Source organism: Pseudophryne corroboree, chromosome 5 (genome assembly GCF_028390025.1).
Source record: "Pseudophryne corroboree isolate aPseCor3 chromosome 5, aPseCor3.hap2, whole genome shotgun sequence".
NCBI classification, from domain to species: Eukaryota; Metazoa; Chordata; class Amphibia; order Anura; family Myobatrachidae; genus Pseudophryne; species Pseudophryne corroboree.
Window position 1 is genome coordinate 386,025,234 of NC_086448.1, and position 12,801 is coordinate 386,038,034.

General features: G+C 44.6%; 1 protein-coding gene across 6 annotated transcripts in view; it reads right to left on the reverse strand.

Moving 5' to 3' along the window:
* The window catches only part of CTNND2 (catenin delta 2), a 1,915,824-nt gene that overhangs the window by 29,524 nt on the left and 1,873,499 nt on the right, over nt 1–12,801 (reverse strand). For all 6 annotated transcript variants that reach the window (XM_063922708.1, XM_063922704.1, XM_063922707.1 and 3 more), the window contains 2 exons: nt 9,414–9,536; nt 3,543–3,616 (listed from right to left, as the gene is read on the reverse strand). In XM_063922708.1, coding sequence (XP_063778778.1) covers nt 3,543–3,616; nt 9,414–9,536 — 197 coding nt within the window. The remainder of the gene's footprint in view (nt 1–3,542; nt 3,617–9,413; nt 9,537–12,801) is intronic.

The following is a 12,801-nucleotide window of genomic DNA, read 5'->3' on the forward strand; positions in this document are numbered from 1 at the left end:
CCGAAAATGGGGGTTCAAGCCATGCCCCTCCCACCAAGCCACACTCCTGTTTTACGGTGTCATCAAGGGCAGTGACGCCTCTGCTCCTGTCAATTTATGAGGCCAAGATGACTGGGTCAGCACATCTCCAAAACAGCAGGTCTTGTTGGGTGTGGCAGATATTAAATGGTTAGTATCTAATAAAAGTAGTCCAAATACAGACAACTGGTGAACCGAAAAAGGGTCATGGGTTTCCCAAGGCTCATCGATGCGCGTGGGCAGCGAAGGATAGCCCATTTTGTGCAAAATCACAAGCTACTGTAGTACAAATTTCTGAGAAAGATAATGCTGTAATAGGAAGGTGTCAGAACCCACAATGCATTTCAGCTGCTACTTATGGGGTTGCATAGTTACAGACTAGTCAGAGTGCCCATGCTGACCCCTATCCACCATCAAAAGCACCTACAATGGGTACGTGAGCATGAAAACTAGATTATGGAGCAATGGTAGAAGGTGGCCTAATCTGGTTAATCACATTTTCTTTTACATTATGTGTGTATCGTTTACTTGGGGAAGAGATGGTACCATGATGCACTATGTGAAGCCGGCAAAGGCAGCGTGATGCTCTAAGCAATGTTCTAGGCAAAACCATGGGTCCTGGCATTCATGTGGGTGTTACTTTGGCATATACCACCTACCTAAACATTGAGGCAGACCAGGTACACTCCTTTATGGCAACAGTAGTTCATGATGGCAGTGGCCTCTTTGGGCAGAATGTGCCCTGTCACACTACAGAAATTGCTTAGGTGGTTTGAGGAACACAATTCCACAGATGTCAATCCAACTGACAATATGTGAGATGTGCTGGAAAAAAATAGTCTGAGCCATGGAGGCCCCACCTCATAACTTAAATGACCTGCTGCTAACGTCTTGGTGCCAGATACCACTACAGGACACATTCAGAGGTCACATTCAGACCATGCCTCAATGTGTCAGAGCTGTTTTGGGGGGCACGAGGGGGCATTCACACTATTAAGCAGGTGGTTTTAATAATATGGTTGAAGAGTGTACAGTATTTGTGTGTTTATTGTTAGTTGTTGCCACTGACAACTAGTCCACAACAGTAACTTTGCCCGGTGCCTTAGATAGCCCATAGCAACAAACAGTGAAGAAGTGGCGCTGAAGACAAATTAATTCAATAGTCGCAGGTATATAGATATGATGTTTCAAGTTTCAATGTTTAATTCATATTTTGCACAGGGATTGACTGCATGTAATGGAGAGACTTTTAAACAATTTGTGGTGGTTTGTTTATAGTTTTTTAGACATTCATTTTTCGTTTTTGTAAATTAAATGGTGGTACTGTAGGTCAAGCAACAAAAAAGAAAGGGTTTTAATCTCTATTTGGGCTACAAATGATCAAGAAAGGATCAAGTCAGATTTTATTTTCCATTTAGACAACAATAGATTAAGAAAAAAATTTGGATTTTATTTTTAAACTGGGGAGCAGAGTTTTAGGGAGTGCTTCACTCAATTACATTTTATTTCAAAAGTGTGTGTTCATATTTTATTTTACTTTTTTGATCTAATGAACAAACAATGGATGGGAAGATTCCCTGCACTTTCAGAGTTTTATAGAGTGTTTTATTGTTGTTTTCCAGTACTTATCCAGTGCTCATCCTCTACTTCAGATTTTACTGGAAGATTCTAGAACTTAAGCACACAAACACATCATATGGAATGTGCAACTTCAACTGTTGATTGTGACCTAGTTCATTCTGTTGATATCTCTTTTGCCATTTATGAATTTCCAACATTTTATGCAGTAATATAGAATATCTAACCATCTTTATACTATACCCAACTTAAAACTGCACTACCACCTTATAAAAATAGCAAATGAAGACCTGGGGGTCCTCCATTTCTCTTACAGTTGAACATCAGGTTAGAGGAGAGTGAATGGGAAGACCAATCACAATCAGCAATCAATAGATTGAAACTATGGAAGTATAATTATAGTGAATGCAGTACAAACATATATTGAGTACTTTTGAAGGAAAGTGAAAACATTTCCAGGTGAACTTATCAGGGCTGCTAGTGCACATTATACACCTTTTCCGCTTGTAGCACGGGTCACAGCCAGGAGCCTGACATGGCTGCGACCCGTACTAGAGCCCCCTTCTACACTAGCTCACCAACCCGGCAATATGGTTGGTGGCGCTGCTGACGCGGCAGGGGTGGCGCTGGGACACGATTTCCGTTTATACTACACAGCTTACTGGGTTGAACACTAGGAAAAAACCCGGGTAAATGCACGCCCCCGCGCATTTACCCGTGTTTTTAGAGCTAGTGGAAAAGGGGTATTAGTCTCATACTAGCAGGCAGAGGCTGATTGGCCATAGACTTATCGGAAGATTTCCAGGTAAGTCCACTTCAACTTTTTCTAAATGGCCTGTCACTGACCTTTTCACTGGCCTGTCTCTGAGGATAGAATCCCGCACCCCAGTGATGTAGGTCAGGGTCAAGGAAGGTTGCAAAGGGAGTAGATTAGTGTTTCCCATCTCCAGTCCCCAGGAACCCTTAACAGTGCATAGTTTACAGATCTCCACATTTTCACAATTGATATACTGTAACTGACTCCACCTGTAGAACCTTAAAAATGTGTCAGCCACTAATGAATTAACCTGTGCACCAACTACCAGAATTGTAAAGCATGCACTGTTAGGGGTTTATGAAAATGGATTAGGTGGTGACACAGACTTGTCAACAATTGGAGGTGTAGCCCTCATTGGAGTAAGGTAGTAATGCTGGCTGTAACAGTGGTATCATTAGTATCATTATCTGGTGTGGGGAAGATTCCTATTTGGGGAATCCCTTTGAATGTCCCAAGGATCCCCTCTAGGGCCCTAGATAGAACATCGATTAGTGGTGATGATGAAAGAGGACGTCCATGCTCTGCTAAACTTTGAAAAAACGCTTCAGTATCTGTGTAAGTGTAGGAACAGAGGAAGGGGGTAGACTTGCTAAACTGCCCTTGGAGAGTGGCCACAAATGCTGTGAGGGGTTAACAACCGGACATCAGATTTTGTGCTTTTCAGTTTTAGCAGGAAAGCCCTCGATAGGTTTCTTTTAGCATTAAAACTAAACACTAGGATTCCTTTTTACCACATACAGTAAATCACGATATATCAATCAACATTTAAGGGACATTTCAAGCGAATTACAGGCATGGGATACACTTTATAGCAAACAGTACATTTATTTCTTAGACCACACATACACAAAACACTGAGCAAAGCATTTGCACAAACAAGCCTCCTTCCTATACCTGTACTTATTTTGAAGTATGTAGTTTGTAATGTTAAGAAAATGTTAAAATATAGGAGGTGTGCAAAAGACAAGAGAATATATATTGGCTTATTATGAATATGGGATGTTAGAAATAAGATTTCCATGTGATTGCGATATTTATTAGCAAATTAACAAATCACTTGATAATTTGCAGGCTTCAATGTAGTTTATATTTGATTTGATATTATACTACAGTCTTAAAAATCACTTACCTGGTTGTGTTTGATATCGTCAGCAGGTGCGCCAAATGAATTCCTATATAATGTTGAGGATCCAGCATTTTGAGCTAAATAGAGATTAAAAAAATAGATAGCAAGAGATAAAAAAACATATATATCTATAAATTATCCAGAATAATTATGACATAAAGTAATAATTGTGTAATACCTTGAATATTACAATAGTATTAATAATAGTAAGTTTGTCAGGCATTTTTTTCCTCTGTAACTGTAATGGCTACAAATAAGACCCTGCTGTGACCTCAGTCAGAGCATGTTTGAGGTCAGTTTTTGATGTGGAAGTGATGCATGGTGCCTAACCTATACAATTTCATACCATACCATGTGCTCCTGCTCCCTTTGCTATGTGTGTGTATGTGTATGTGTGTGTCAGTGTGCCCCTGCTCCCTGTATAATGTCCCTTGTCACTATCTCCGTCACCCCTGCCTCAATCACCCACTATCTCAAAGTCACTCTGCCTTAGTAACCCACTATCTCCCTGTCACCCCTGCCTCAGTCACCCACTATCTCCGTCACCCTGCCACAGTCACCCACTATCTCACTGTCATTATTGCTTCAGTCACCCACTATCTCCGTCACCCCTGCCTCAGTTACCCACCATCTCCCTGTCACCCCTGCCTCAGTCACCTACTATCTCCCTTTTACCCTGCCTCAACCACCCACCATCTCCCTGTCACCCACTACCTCCCTTTCACCCTGCCTCAGTCACCCAATATTTCCCGGTCACCCATACCTCAGTCACCCATTCTTGCTTCAGTCACCCACTATCTCCCTGTCACCTCTGCCTCAGTCACCCACTATCTACCTGATGCCCCTACCTCAGTCACCCACTATCTCCCTTTCACCCTGGATCAGTCACCCACTATCTCCCTGTCACCCCTGCCTCAGTCACCCACCATCTCCCTGTCACCCCTGCCTCAGTCACCCATTATCTCCCTGTCACCCCTGTTTCAGTCACCCACCATCTCCCTGTCACCCCTGCCTCGGTCACTCACTATCCCCCTGTCACCCCTGCCTCAGTCACCCACTATCTCCATGTCACCCCTGCCTCACCAATCACCCCCTAACTCCCTGTCACCCCTGCCTCACCAGTTACCTACTATCTTCCTGTCACCCACTAGCAGAGGTGTAGCTAGGTGCCATGGTACCCGGAGCAAGGGCATGTTCCAGCGCCCCCACCCCCTTCTGTGCTCAATTGGGCCAGTTCTAGACATTGTGGAGCTCAGGACAAAAGGTCCTTTGGGCGCCCCATGTGTAAAATAGGGATAATGCGCAATGAAGGTGCACATTAAAAAATATATGGGGGGTGGGCACAGTATTGTCCATTATTCACATTACACCACACAGTAGTACCCCTTATACACGCTACGCCACACAGTAGAGCCGCTTATACACGTTACATCACAGTAGAGCCCCTTAAACACATTACACCACAGTAGAGCCCCTTATACACGTTACACCACAGTAGAGCTGCTTATAAACGTTACACCACAGTAGAGCCATTTAAGCACGTTCTGCTACAGTAGAGCCGCTTATACATATTACTCTGCAGCTTCTAAAGCAGAGAGAGGTGCTGCAGCATCAATGTAGAGAGAGGTACTGCAGCATCAATGTAGAGAGAGGTGCTGCAGCATCAATGTAGAGAGAGGTGCTGCAACGGCCGGGGCAGAGAGAGGTGCTGCAACAGCCGGGGCAGAGAGAGGTGCTGCAGCAGCCAGGGCAGAGAAAGGTGCTACAGCAGCAGGGACAGAGAGAGGTGCTGCAGCAGCAGGGCAGAGAGTGGTGTAGCAGGTCAGATGTAACCCTGCTGCACAGCTGCAAGCAGACAGTGAGACATATAAAGAGGGCAGCAGAGCTCAGGCATGTGTTGGCTGTCAGTGTCTCCTGCTGTCACCTCTGGCCTGCCCTGTTCACTACCTAGTCTCTGAGTCAGTGTGCGTCCCCTCTGCTTCTCCTCCTCCTGCTCTGCAGCTGTATGTACAGCGGCACCTCCAGCACAACTTATAGCGGGTAGAGGGAGGGGTGGTGATCAGGCGGCGCGCGCTCTCTAACTTTTCCAGCACCTGGAGCTCAAGCTGCACCGGAGCCACCCTCGCTAAACCCCTGCCTACTAGTGCCCTGTACCCTTGGGGTACAATTGTGTTTGCACATCCCTTGCTTGTAGGATCACACTCATTTTTGTGGTGCGAGCCTTCAGCACGCTTTGTCCCTTTACAAAGTTTATCCCATCAAGGGGTGGCGAAATTGATTTTTTCTTACTAAAAAAAATAAGCTCGGACCGTCCCTGAATACAGCAGGTACAATGACCACGACTGTGATTAGGAAGATTACATGAGAAAATTAGAATCAATGGTCATGATATCCCTTTAAAATACAACTGTACAGAAGTTTACCTAGAGCTTTAAATATCCCTCCACAAAATGGCAATAGTAGATTTATGGGATATTCAGATACAGATATGTTCTCATACATGTAACATCAATACACCACACGGATACAGATGTGTCCTCATACATCTAACCTCAATACTCCACACAACGGGAGATGCCTGGCATGAGTGAGCTGACAGATCCTGTGCAACTCTGTTAGCTTTGGGCATCTTTTTTGTAAAAAATGCATCTTATTTGAATGGCTATGTACATAGGCGGATCCAGGGGGTCAGTCGTTTCTGACTTCTTCTTTTTTTTCAAAAGGAGAACAGCAGCAGCACTACTGCTATTTCAGTCAGTCAGATCTGATAAGAGCCGGCAGGAACTAGGACCCGCCGCTGCTCTAACAGCAAGTTCGTGTGGTAACCAATGGGGATGCTGGAGCTGCAGCTCCAGCCTCCCCCTGCTCACACTGCAACCTACCTCCCCCACTGTCAGCCAGCCAGAGTCCAGCCCAGGCGCAGGGTTCAAATGCCAGCATCGAGTAAGACTGTTACTTATGACGGTGCAGAAGGCTTCATTAGCCCTCACTGCACCGCACAGTTTCCCAGCACTTTCTCCTCCACTTCCTTTACCACCATGCTAGGTGCAGTCAAACTCAGCTCAGCTTTGAGAAGGCTGTCCTGCAGAAGTCTTATGCTGCTTGTTGGAGATCCAGCTGGCTGCGTCTGCTAATCAAAGATGGGCAGTTCGTGTCCTGCAGTCTGAGTCTCACTGCCGTGCCCAAAACAAGGTATGCAGCACCTGCCACCACCAACTAAAAACTATAAACTATAATAATTATATTGTGCTGGGGTGCCTTTCAGGCTCTCATAACTAATGGAACAGGTGACCAACATTTCAAGGCCCAATCAGCCTTTTCATCAGGGTGAAACATTGGCAATAAACCAGGATGCGCTCCAATCATTACCAGATGGCGTATTCTGTGAGGCCACGCCCCCTGTGAAACCACTCCTCTTATCTGGGAGCATGTGTGCCTTAGGTGCATATAAATATAACTATTACCATTCCCCTATCATGGTGCTCTCCCCCTTTAATTTTCTTCTGGATCCGCCCCTGGCTATGTATATAAGATAAACAAGCAGACTCTGCTGATTAAAATGATATGTGGCATGCCTATATTTTCTGTACATCTGCGGCTGTATCTGCATACGAAATGGCACATTACAGTGTTTTTTAGAATGCAGATACAGCCATGGTTGCATATAGAATATAGGCATGCCACATCATTTTAATCAGAATAAGGTGCCTGTTCACACCGTTTTGTGAATAAGACAAATTTTAATGGAAAAAGTTGCACGAAAAGATGCTCAGTGCTACAAAGTCATGCCATGGCATGGTGTGAATAGAAGGCCAGATCTGTATTTTAAAGGACACATCTGTATCTTTGAGATTTCTCTTTTAATAGTGTAGTTCTGAAGTATCACATTTGGAGAGTAGATTGTCAGTTAATTATTAAAAGTTAACTGCCAGGTACTGTAGTCTCCAACATTTTTGGGAAACGTAAATAAGGATTTGGGCTCATGAGGAGTAGATGAAAAGCAGACCTTCAAGCAGAGGTTTCAGATCTTACCTAATATTCTATATGGTTTGTTCTCGCATTTTTTCTTCAGTAGTATTTCATGGAAAGTTTTTCAAAACTTATTAGGTACAAAAATTAAGAAGAGGGAAGTGAAGGGTTGCTCTCACATTAAATGGCTTGTCATGTATGGACATGTATTACGGGCGGTTCTAGAGAGGGGAGGGACCCCTCTCTCGCCAAGTGATTTCCTCAGTAAATTCAATCCCAGAATGTGTCAGATGCAACAAAAGTAAAAAGCATCATCTCCATAGCTAGGATTTTGACCAGCTTGTGGTTCAGCAACATTACTTGTGGTAAATCTTTATGTTCTTCCTAAATAACTAAATAATGGTAGTGACTAGCGGGAGGAGAGAAACTGTGAGGAGGCAGAAACTATTAATTTCTCCTCTTGTTTATGTAAAGCTGCTCTTCCCATGGGATTTTGACCTATAAACCTGCTACATGATCTCCAGTTTAAGACTTGTCTCTGCAGATGGATTCTCAATGATGTACTGGCTGCCAATACTTCTCTCTGCAAACAGAATGCAGGCATCACTGCTGGGAATAAGTACGAGGGAAATGTGTCAAAATAGAGCTGTGTATCTGGCAAAAGAGGAGGGCTGCTGATGTGGAAGGTTACTCAAGAACAACCTAAGCAGAGAGAAGGCTTGGCAATAACACTGCCACTCTGTTCAGCAACCCCGTCCTCCTTGGAGATTTTCCCATAATTACCAGCCACAAAAGTGATATCATAAATGATATATAATAATATTCAATGTTTGTTCCCCGATATACCACATGCACTTTCATCACATTGCTGTCATTGGTCACTGATTACTCAGTTGCAAGCTGTTTCATTTTCTCTGAGTAGTATTAGTGCTGTGAAAAATGTTATTGATAAAGGCTACAATGCTTTTAATAATCACCCTCCTCCTCGAAACGAAAAGAAAAGAATGTTCTTTGAATATTATCAACTCTCTACTTATGCCACCTTTTTTATTGATGATAGACTGTTACAGGAATATGTGTGAGCACTGCAGACAATTGTGACAGAAAGAGAAACTGTACTTCGAACGCTGCAACGCAGCCTATCAGCTTAGTGTTTTGTGTGTAGGCTGAGAGGTGTAAGGAAACCTTTTAATAAATGTTTTTACTGCTTTTGACATCGGATGCAGAATGATTTCAGTTGACATTAGGAACACCGGGGGAAATTAACTAAGGTGGGAGTTTTTTTTTAGAACTGGTGATGTTGCCCATAGCAACCTATCAAATTTTAACATTTATCTAGCTGCTTCTAGAACATAATATAGAATCTGATTGGTTGCTATGGGCAACATCACCAATTCTAAAAAAACTTTACTTAGTAAATTTACGCAACCGGGCCTGATCCCAGTTTGTAAGCAAAGCAGAAAAGCACACAACTGTGCAAAAAACATCTTGCACTGCAGGTGTGCAGAGAGATTTAGATCGGGGTGGGGTGTATTCAAACTAAAATCTAAATTGCAGTATAAAAATAAAGTTGTCAAACAATTGTGGGCTACATGCAAAAGCAGCTAGTATTTACCCTGTACAGGAACAATATATCCCGTCTGCCCCCACCTGCAGAGCAACATTGTTTTGCCCAGTTATGCGCTTTTCTGCTTTACTTACAAAACTGAATCAGGCCCACTGTGTTGTAGTTATCATTCACAAAATGTAATACTGATAAGTAGAGTAGTGTAAAATCTACCTACTGTAGATACTTTTCTCAATCCCAGTCATACGTAGCATTGCTCCCCATCGGCTTTAACACTTACCATACATCATATTATCTTTAACATACAGAACTTATTGCACATACAGCTTTATCTATACCTGTCATAGTATCTTTTCTAGATGTGTGTTCTCCTTTATAAGTGGCATTTGATCCAGCTGATTCGTAGTCTACTTTCCTTTCCTTCAGGTTGATCATTTCCCGAGGGGATGCAGGGGCACTTGCTTCAAGGAGACAAAAACAAAATGGCTGTAATGATCTATAGTGCATAATCATTTTAAATAATTTCTCAATATGAAGTAGATTTAAACAGAAAAAAATCTGTATATAGTTATACCGTATATCCATTTGATAATTATTTTAAACATAATGGGAGTAATGTAACAGATTCCAGTTTTGTCAGACCTCTCTGCAGGATTTGACTATAATAACACTGCCAGTTTAAAGACAGTTGACAAAAATGCAGAAAATCTGCAGTTTTGCTAAACCTAAACACATATCTAAAACGAGAGGCCCCTTTGTCAAGGGAGGGCCTGTGTCACAAACCCTGCACCATAAATAGATGCCTACTGAGCACCAACAGCAGGACCCACCCTGTAATACTTGCTGGTGGTGGCCATCTTTGGGAAAGACATTCAGAAAGATGGCCCCAGCGCAGGAGATTGCAAAGAATCTGCCAATGTGCCAGAGCCTTTGTGATCTTCTGTGTATGTACCATTACATTCTGAGTTCACGGTGTGTGGCACTGTGTCCTCCCTGACCTCCTAAACCTACCACTGTACACAAGGTATCTGGAATCGACAAACACAGAAAAGATGAGTTATTAAAGAACAAATAACCTATGCTTTAAAATTTTCACAAATGCAGGTATTTACCAACCTTGCACATACATACCCACATTTTCCAATTAGTAACTGTGCCAGTGAAATAATTGAGTCAACTTTTGCAAGATCACAAGTCCAATTAGAAACACAAGGCAGGACTGTTTTTATCAGACGCTGAAATCTCGGAGGCAATGGAGTAATTTGCGGCCAAGGTCCAGCTGTCAGGTGGCCACAGAGAAGCAGGCAGGTTATATACATGCTGAGTTGGGCTGGCATCTTAACTGAGCAGAGCTGCACCATACGCTGACTGTCACTCACAGTAGAGAAGGTCAGTGACAGACTGGCTAGCAGCGAGACACCATACAAGCTCCGGCCATACCTCCATTTCCACTTCTACCCTCAATCCTCCCCCTGCTCTTCTAATTGGTTGGGCGCAACACACTGTCACGTCCAAACTGGAATGTATGCTGTAAGCCCATAGTGCAGGAGGAAGGACCAAGCGGCCATCCTCCCACCGCAATGTTTTAAGTGCATCCGCATTTGCTACCAGAAGGAGCCGGATTGGAGTTGCCTTACCTCCTATCATCACTGCGCCACCTAGACGTAAGGTCAGTCTTTATTTTGTGAGAGTAAAGAGCTGCCTGCATCAACCTCCACTCCTCTAACCCTATTCTCTTATGTCCTAGGGGATACTGGAGTCCATTTAGTACCATGGGGTATAGATGGGTCCACTAGTACCCATGGGCACTTTAAGAATTTAATAGTGTGGGCTGGCTCCTCCCTCTATGCCCCTCCTACCAGACTCAGTTTAGAAAATGTGCCAGGTGAAGGTAGCTCCTGAAGAGTTTTCTGCATTTGTTTTCTCTGTTTGTTATTTTCAGGCAGGGCTGGTTGGCAAGAGCCTGCCTGCCTGCTACGTGGGATTTGGGGGGGATGGGGGGGGACGGCCCAACCTCTTGAAGGGTTAATGGTCCTGTTCCCCGCTGACAGGACACTAAGCTCCTAAGGGAACTATTCGCAAGCCCTGCCACGGCGAGCGTACATTCCTGCAGCACGCCGCCACCACTAAGAGAGCCAGAAGAATGAAGAGTGGTGAATACTGAGCCGGCATCCCGGTTAGCAGGACGCCGGCCATTATGGCGGCACGAGGGTACGGAAATGCACAACATCTAAACGGGGCGGAATGCATCTCCAGACACAGTACACAACTGCGTCTCAGTACACTGTACACAGTACCCGAACTGGCAAACACAGACTTAAAACGGTTATGCTCCATTTTAAGCACAAAAATTACCTCAGCCAGTATAAAAAATGCGGGAAGAACAGCCGCCATTGAAGGGGCGGGGCTTCACTATGATAGGATCCAGTAGCTCATCAGCGCCATTTCCCCCTGCAGTGGACACAGACGCTTACTGACAGGGACACGCAGCTCCTCCGGTGTGACTCCAAATTACCTCAACGGTACCAGGGGGTTATAGCGGGGGGGAGCGACTATTAGCGTACTAAGTCCCCTATAAGGGAAATTAGTCTGCGACTCGGCTAAGCTTGGCATAAACGATAAGGACGCTGTGGGGGCTGGCTCCAAACAACTCTGTGTCTCCCTGAAAGGCTTTTTGTGGGTTACCTGTGCTTAACCTTTTTCATGTGTGCAGTGTCGGACTGGGGCATGAAGGGCCCACCGGGGAAATGCAGTGATAGGGACCCATACTTAAGGGGGTGTGGCCAGCCTCCACAGAGGCTTGAAATACACAATAGTCTAGTGTAGTGTAATGCAACATATCTACCATGTATAATACAAGTGCACAGTCTGGAACCTGATCCCTAGAGGAAGGAGTGGGGCCTACCGGTGGTTTCCCTGGTACCCCTGTGGGCCAGTCCGACCCTGCATGTGTGTGTGTGTGTGTGTGTGCTGTCATATTTACATTATGTCAGGCAAAGAGTGTGTTTCTTATACAGCGGAGTGTTCCTCTTCACTAGGGGTCTCAGTACTGGGTTCTCATGGTTCACAGAATAGCGGGGCTGAACCGGAGTGGGTTAATTCTCTTAAAGGAATGATCTCCACTCTTTCTACAAAATTGTCCCACAATGAGAAAGAGACGCAATACTTAAAACAGACTGTGGATGAGTTTATGAACAGAGACTCAGGGGGTCATTCCGAGTTGTTCACTAGCTGTTTTCGTTCGCAGCGCAGTGATTAGGTAAAAAAGTGGCACTTCTGCGCATGCGTATGTGGCGCAATGCGCACGCGCGACGTACTTTCACAACAGCCAAAGTAGTTTCACACATGGTCTAGCGACGCTTTTCAATCGCACTGCTCGCCGCAGAGTGATTGAAAGGAAGTGGGTGTTTCTGGGAGGTAACTGACCATTTTCGGTGAGTGTGTGGAAAAACGCAGGCGTGTCAGATACAAACGCAGGCGTGCCGGGAGAAACGCAGGCATGGCTGGCCGAACGCAGGGCGTGTTCGTGACGTCAAAACGGGAACTAAACAGTCTGAAGTGATCGCAAGCTAGGATAGGTCTGGAGCTGCTCAGAAACTGCACAATCTTTTTTTGTAGCCGCGCTGCGATCCTTTCGTTCGCACTTCTGCTCAGCTAAGATACTCTCCCAGAGGGCGGCAGCTTAGCGTTTGCACGGCTGCTAAAAGCAGCTAGCGAGCGAACAAC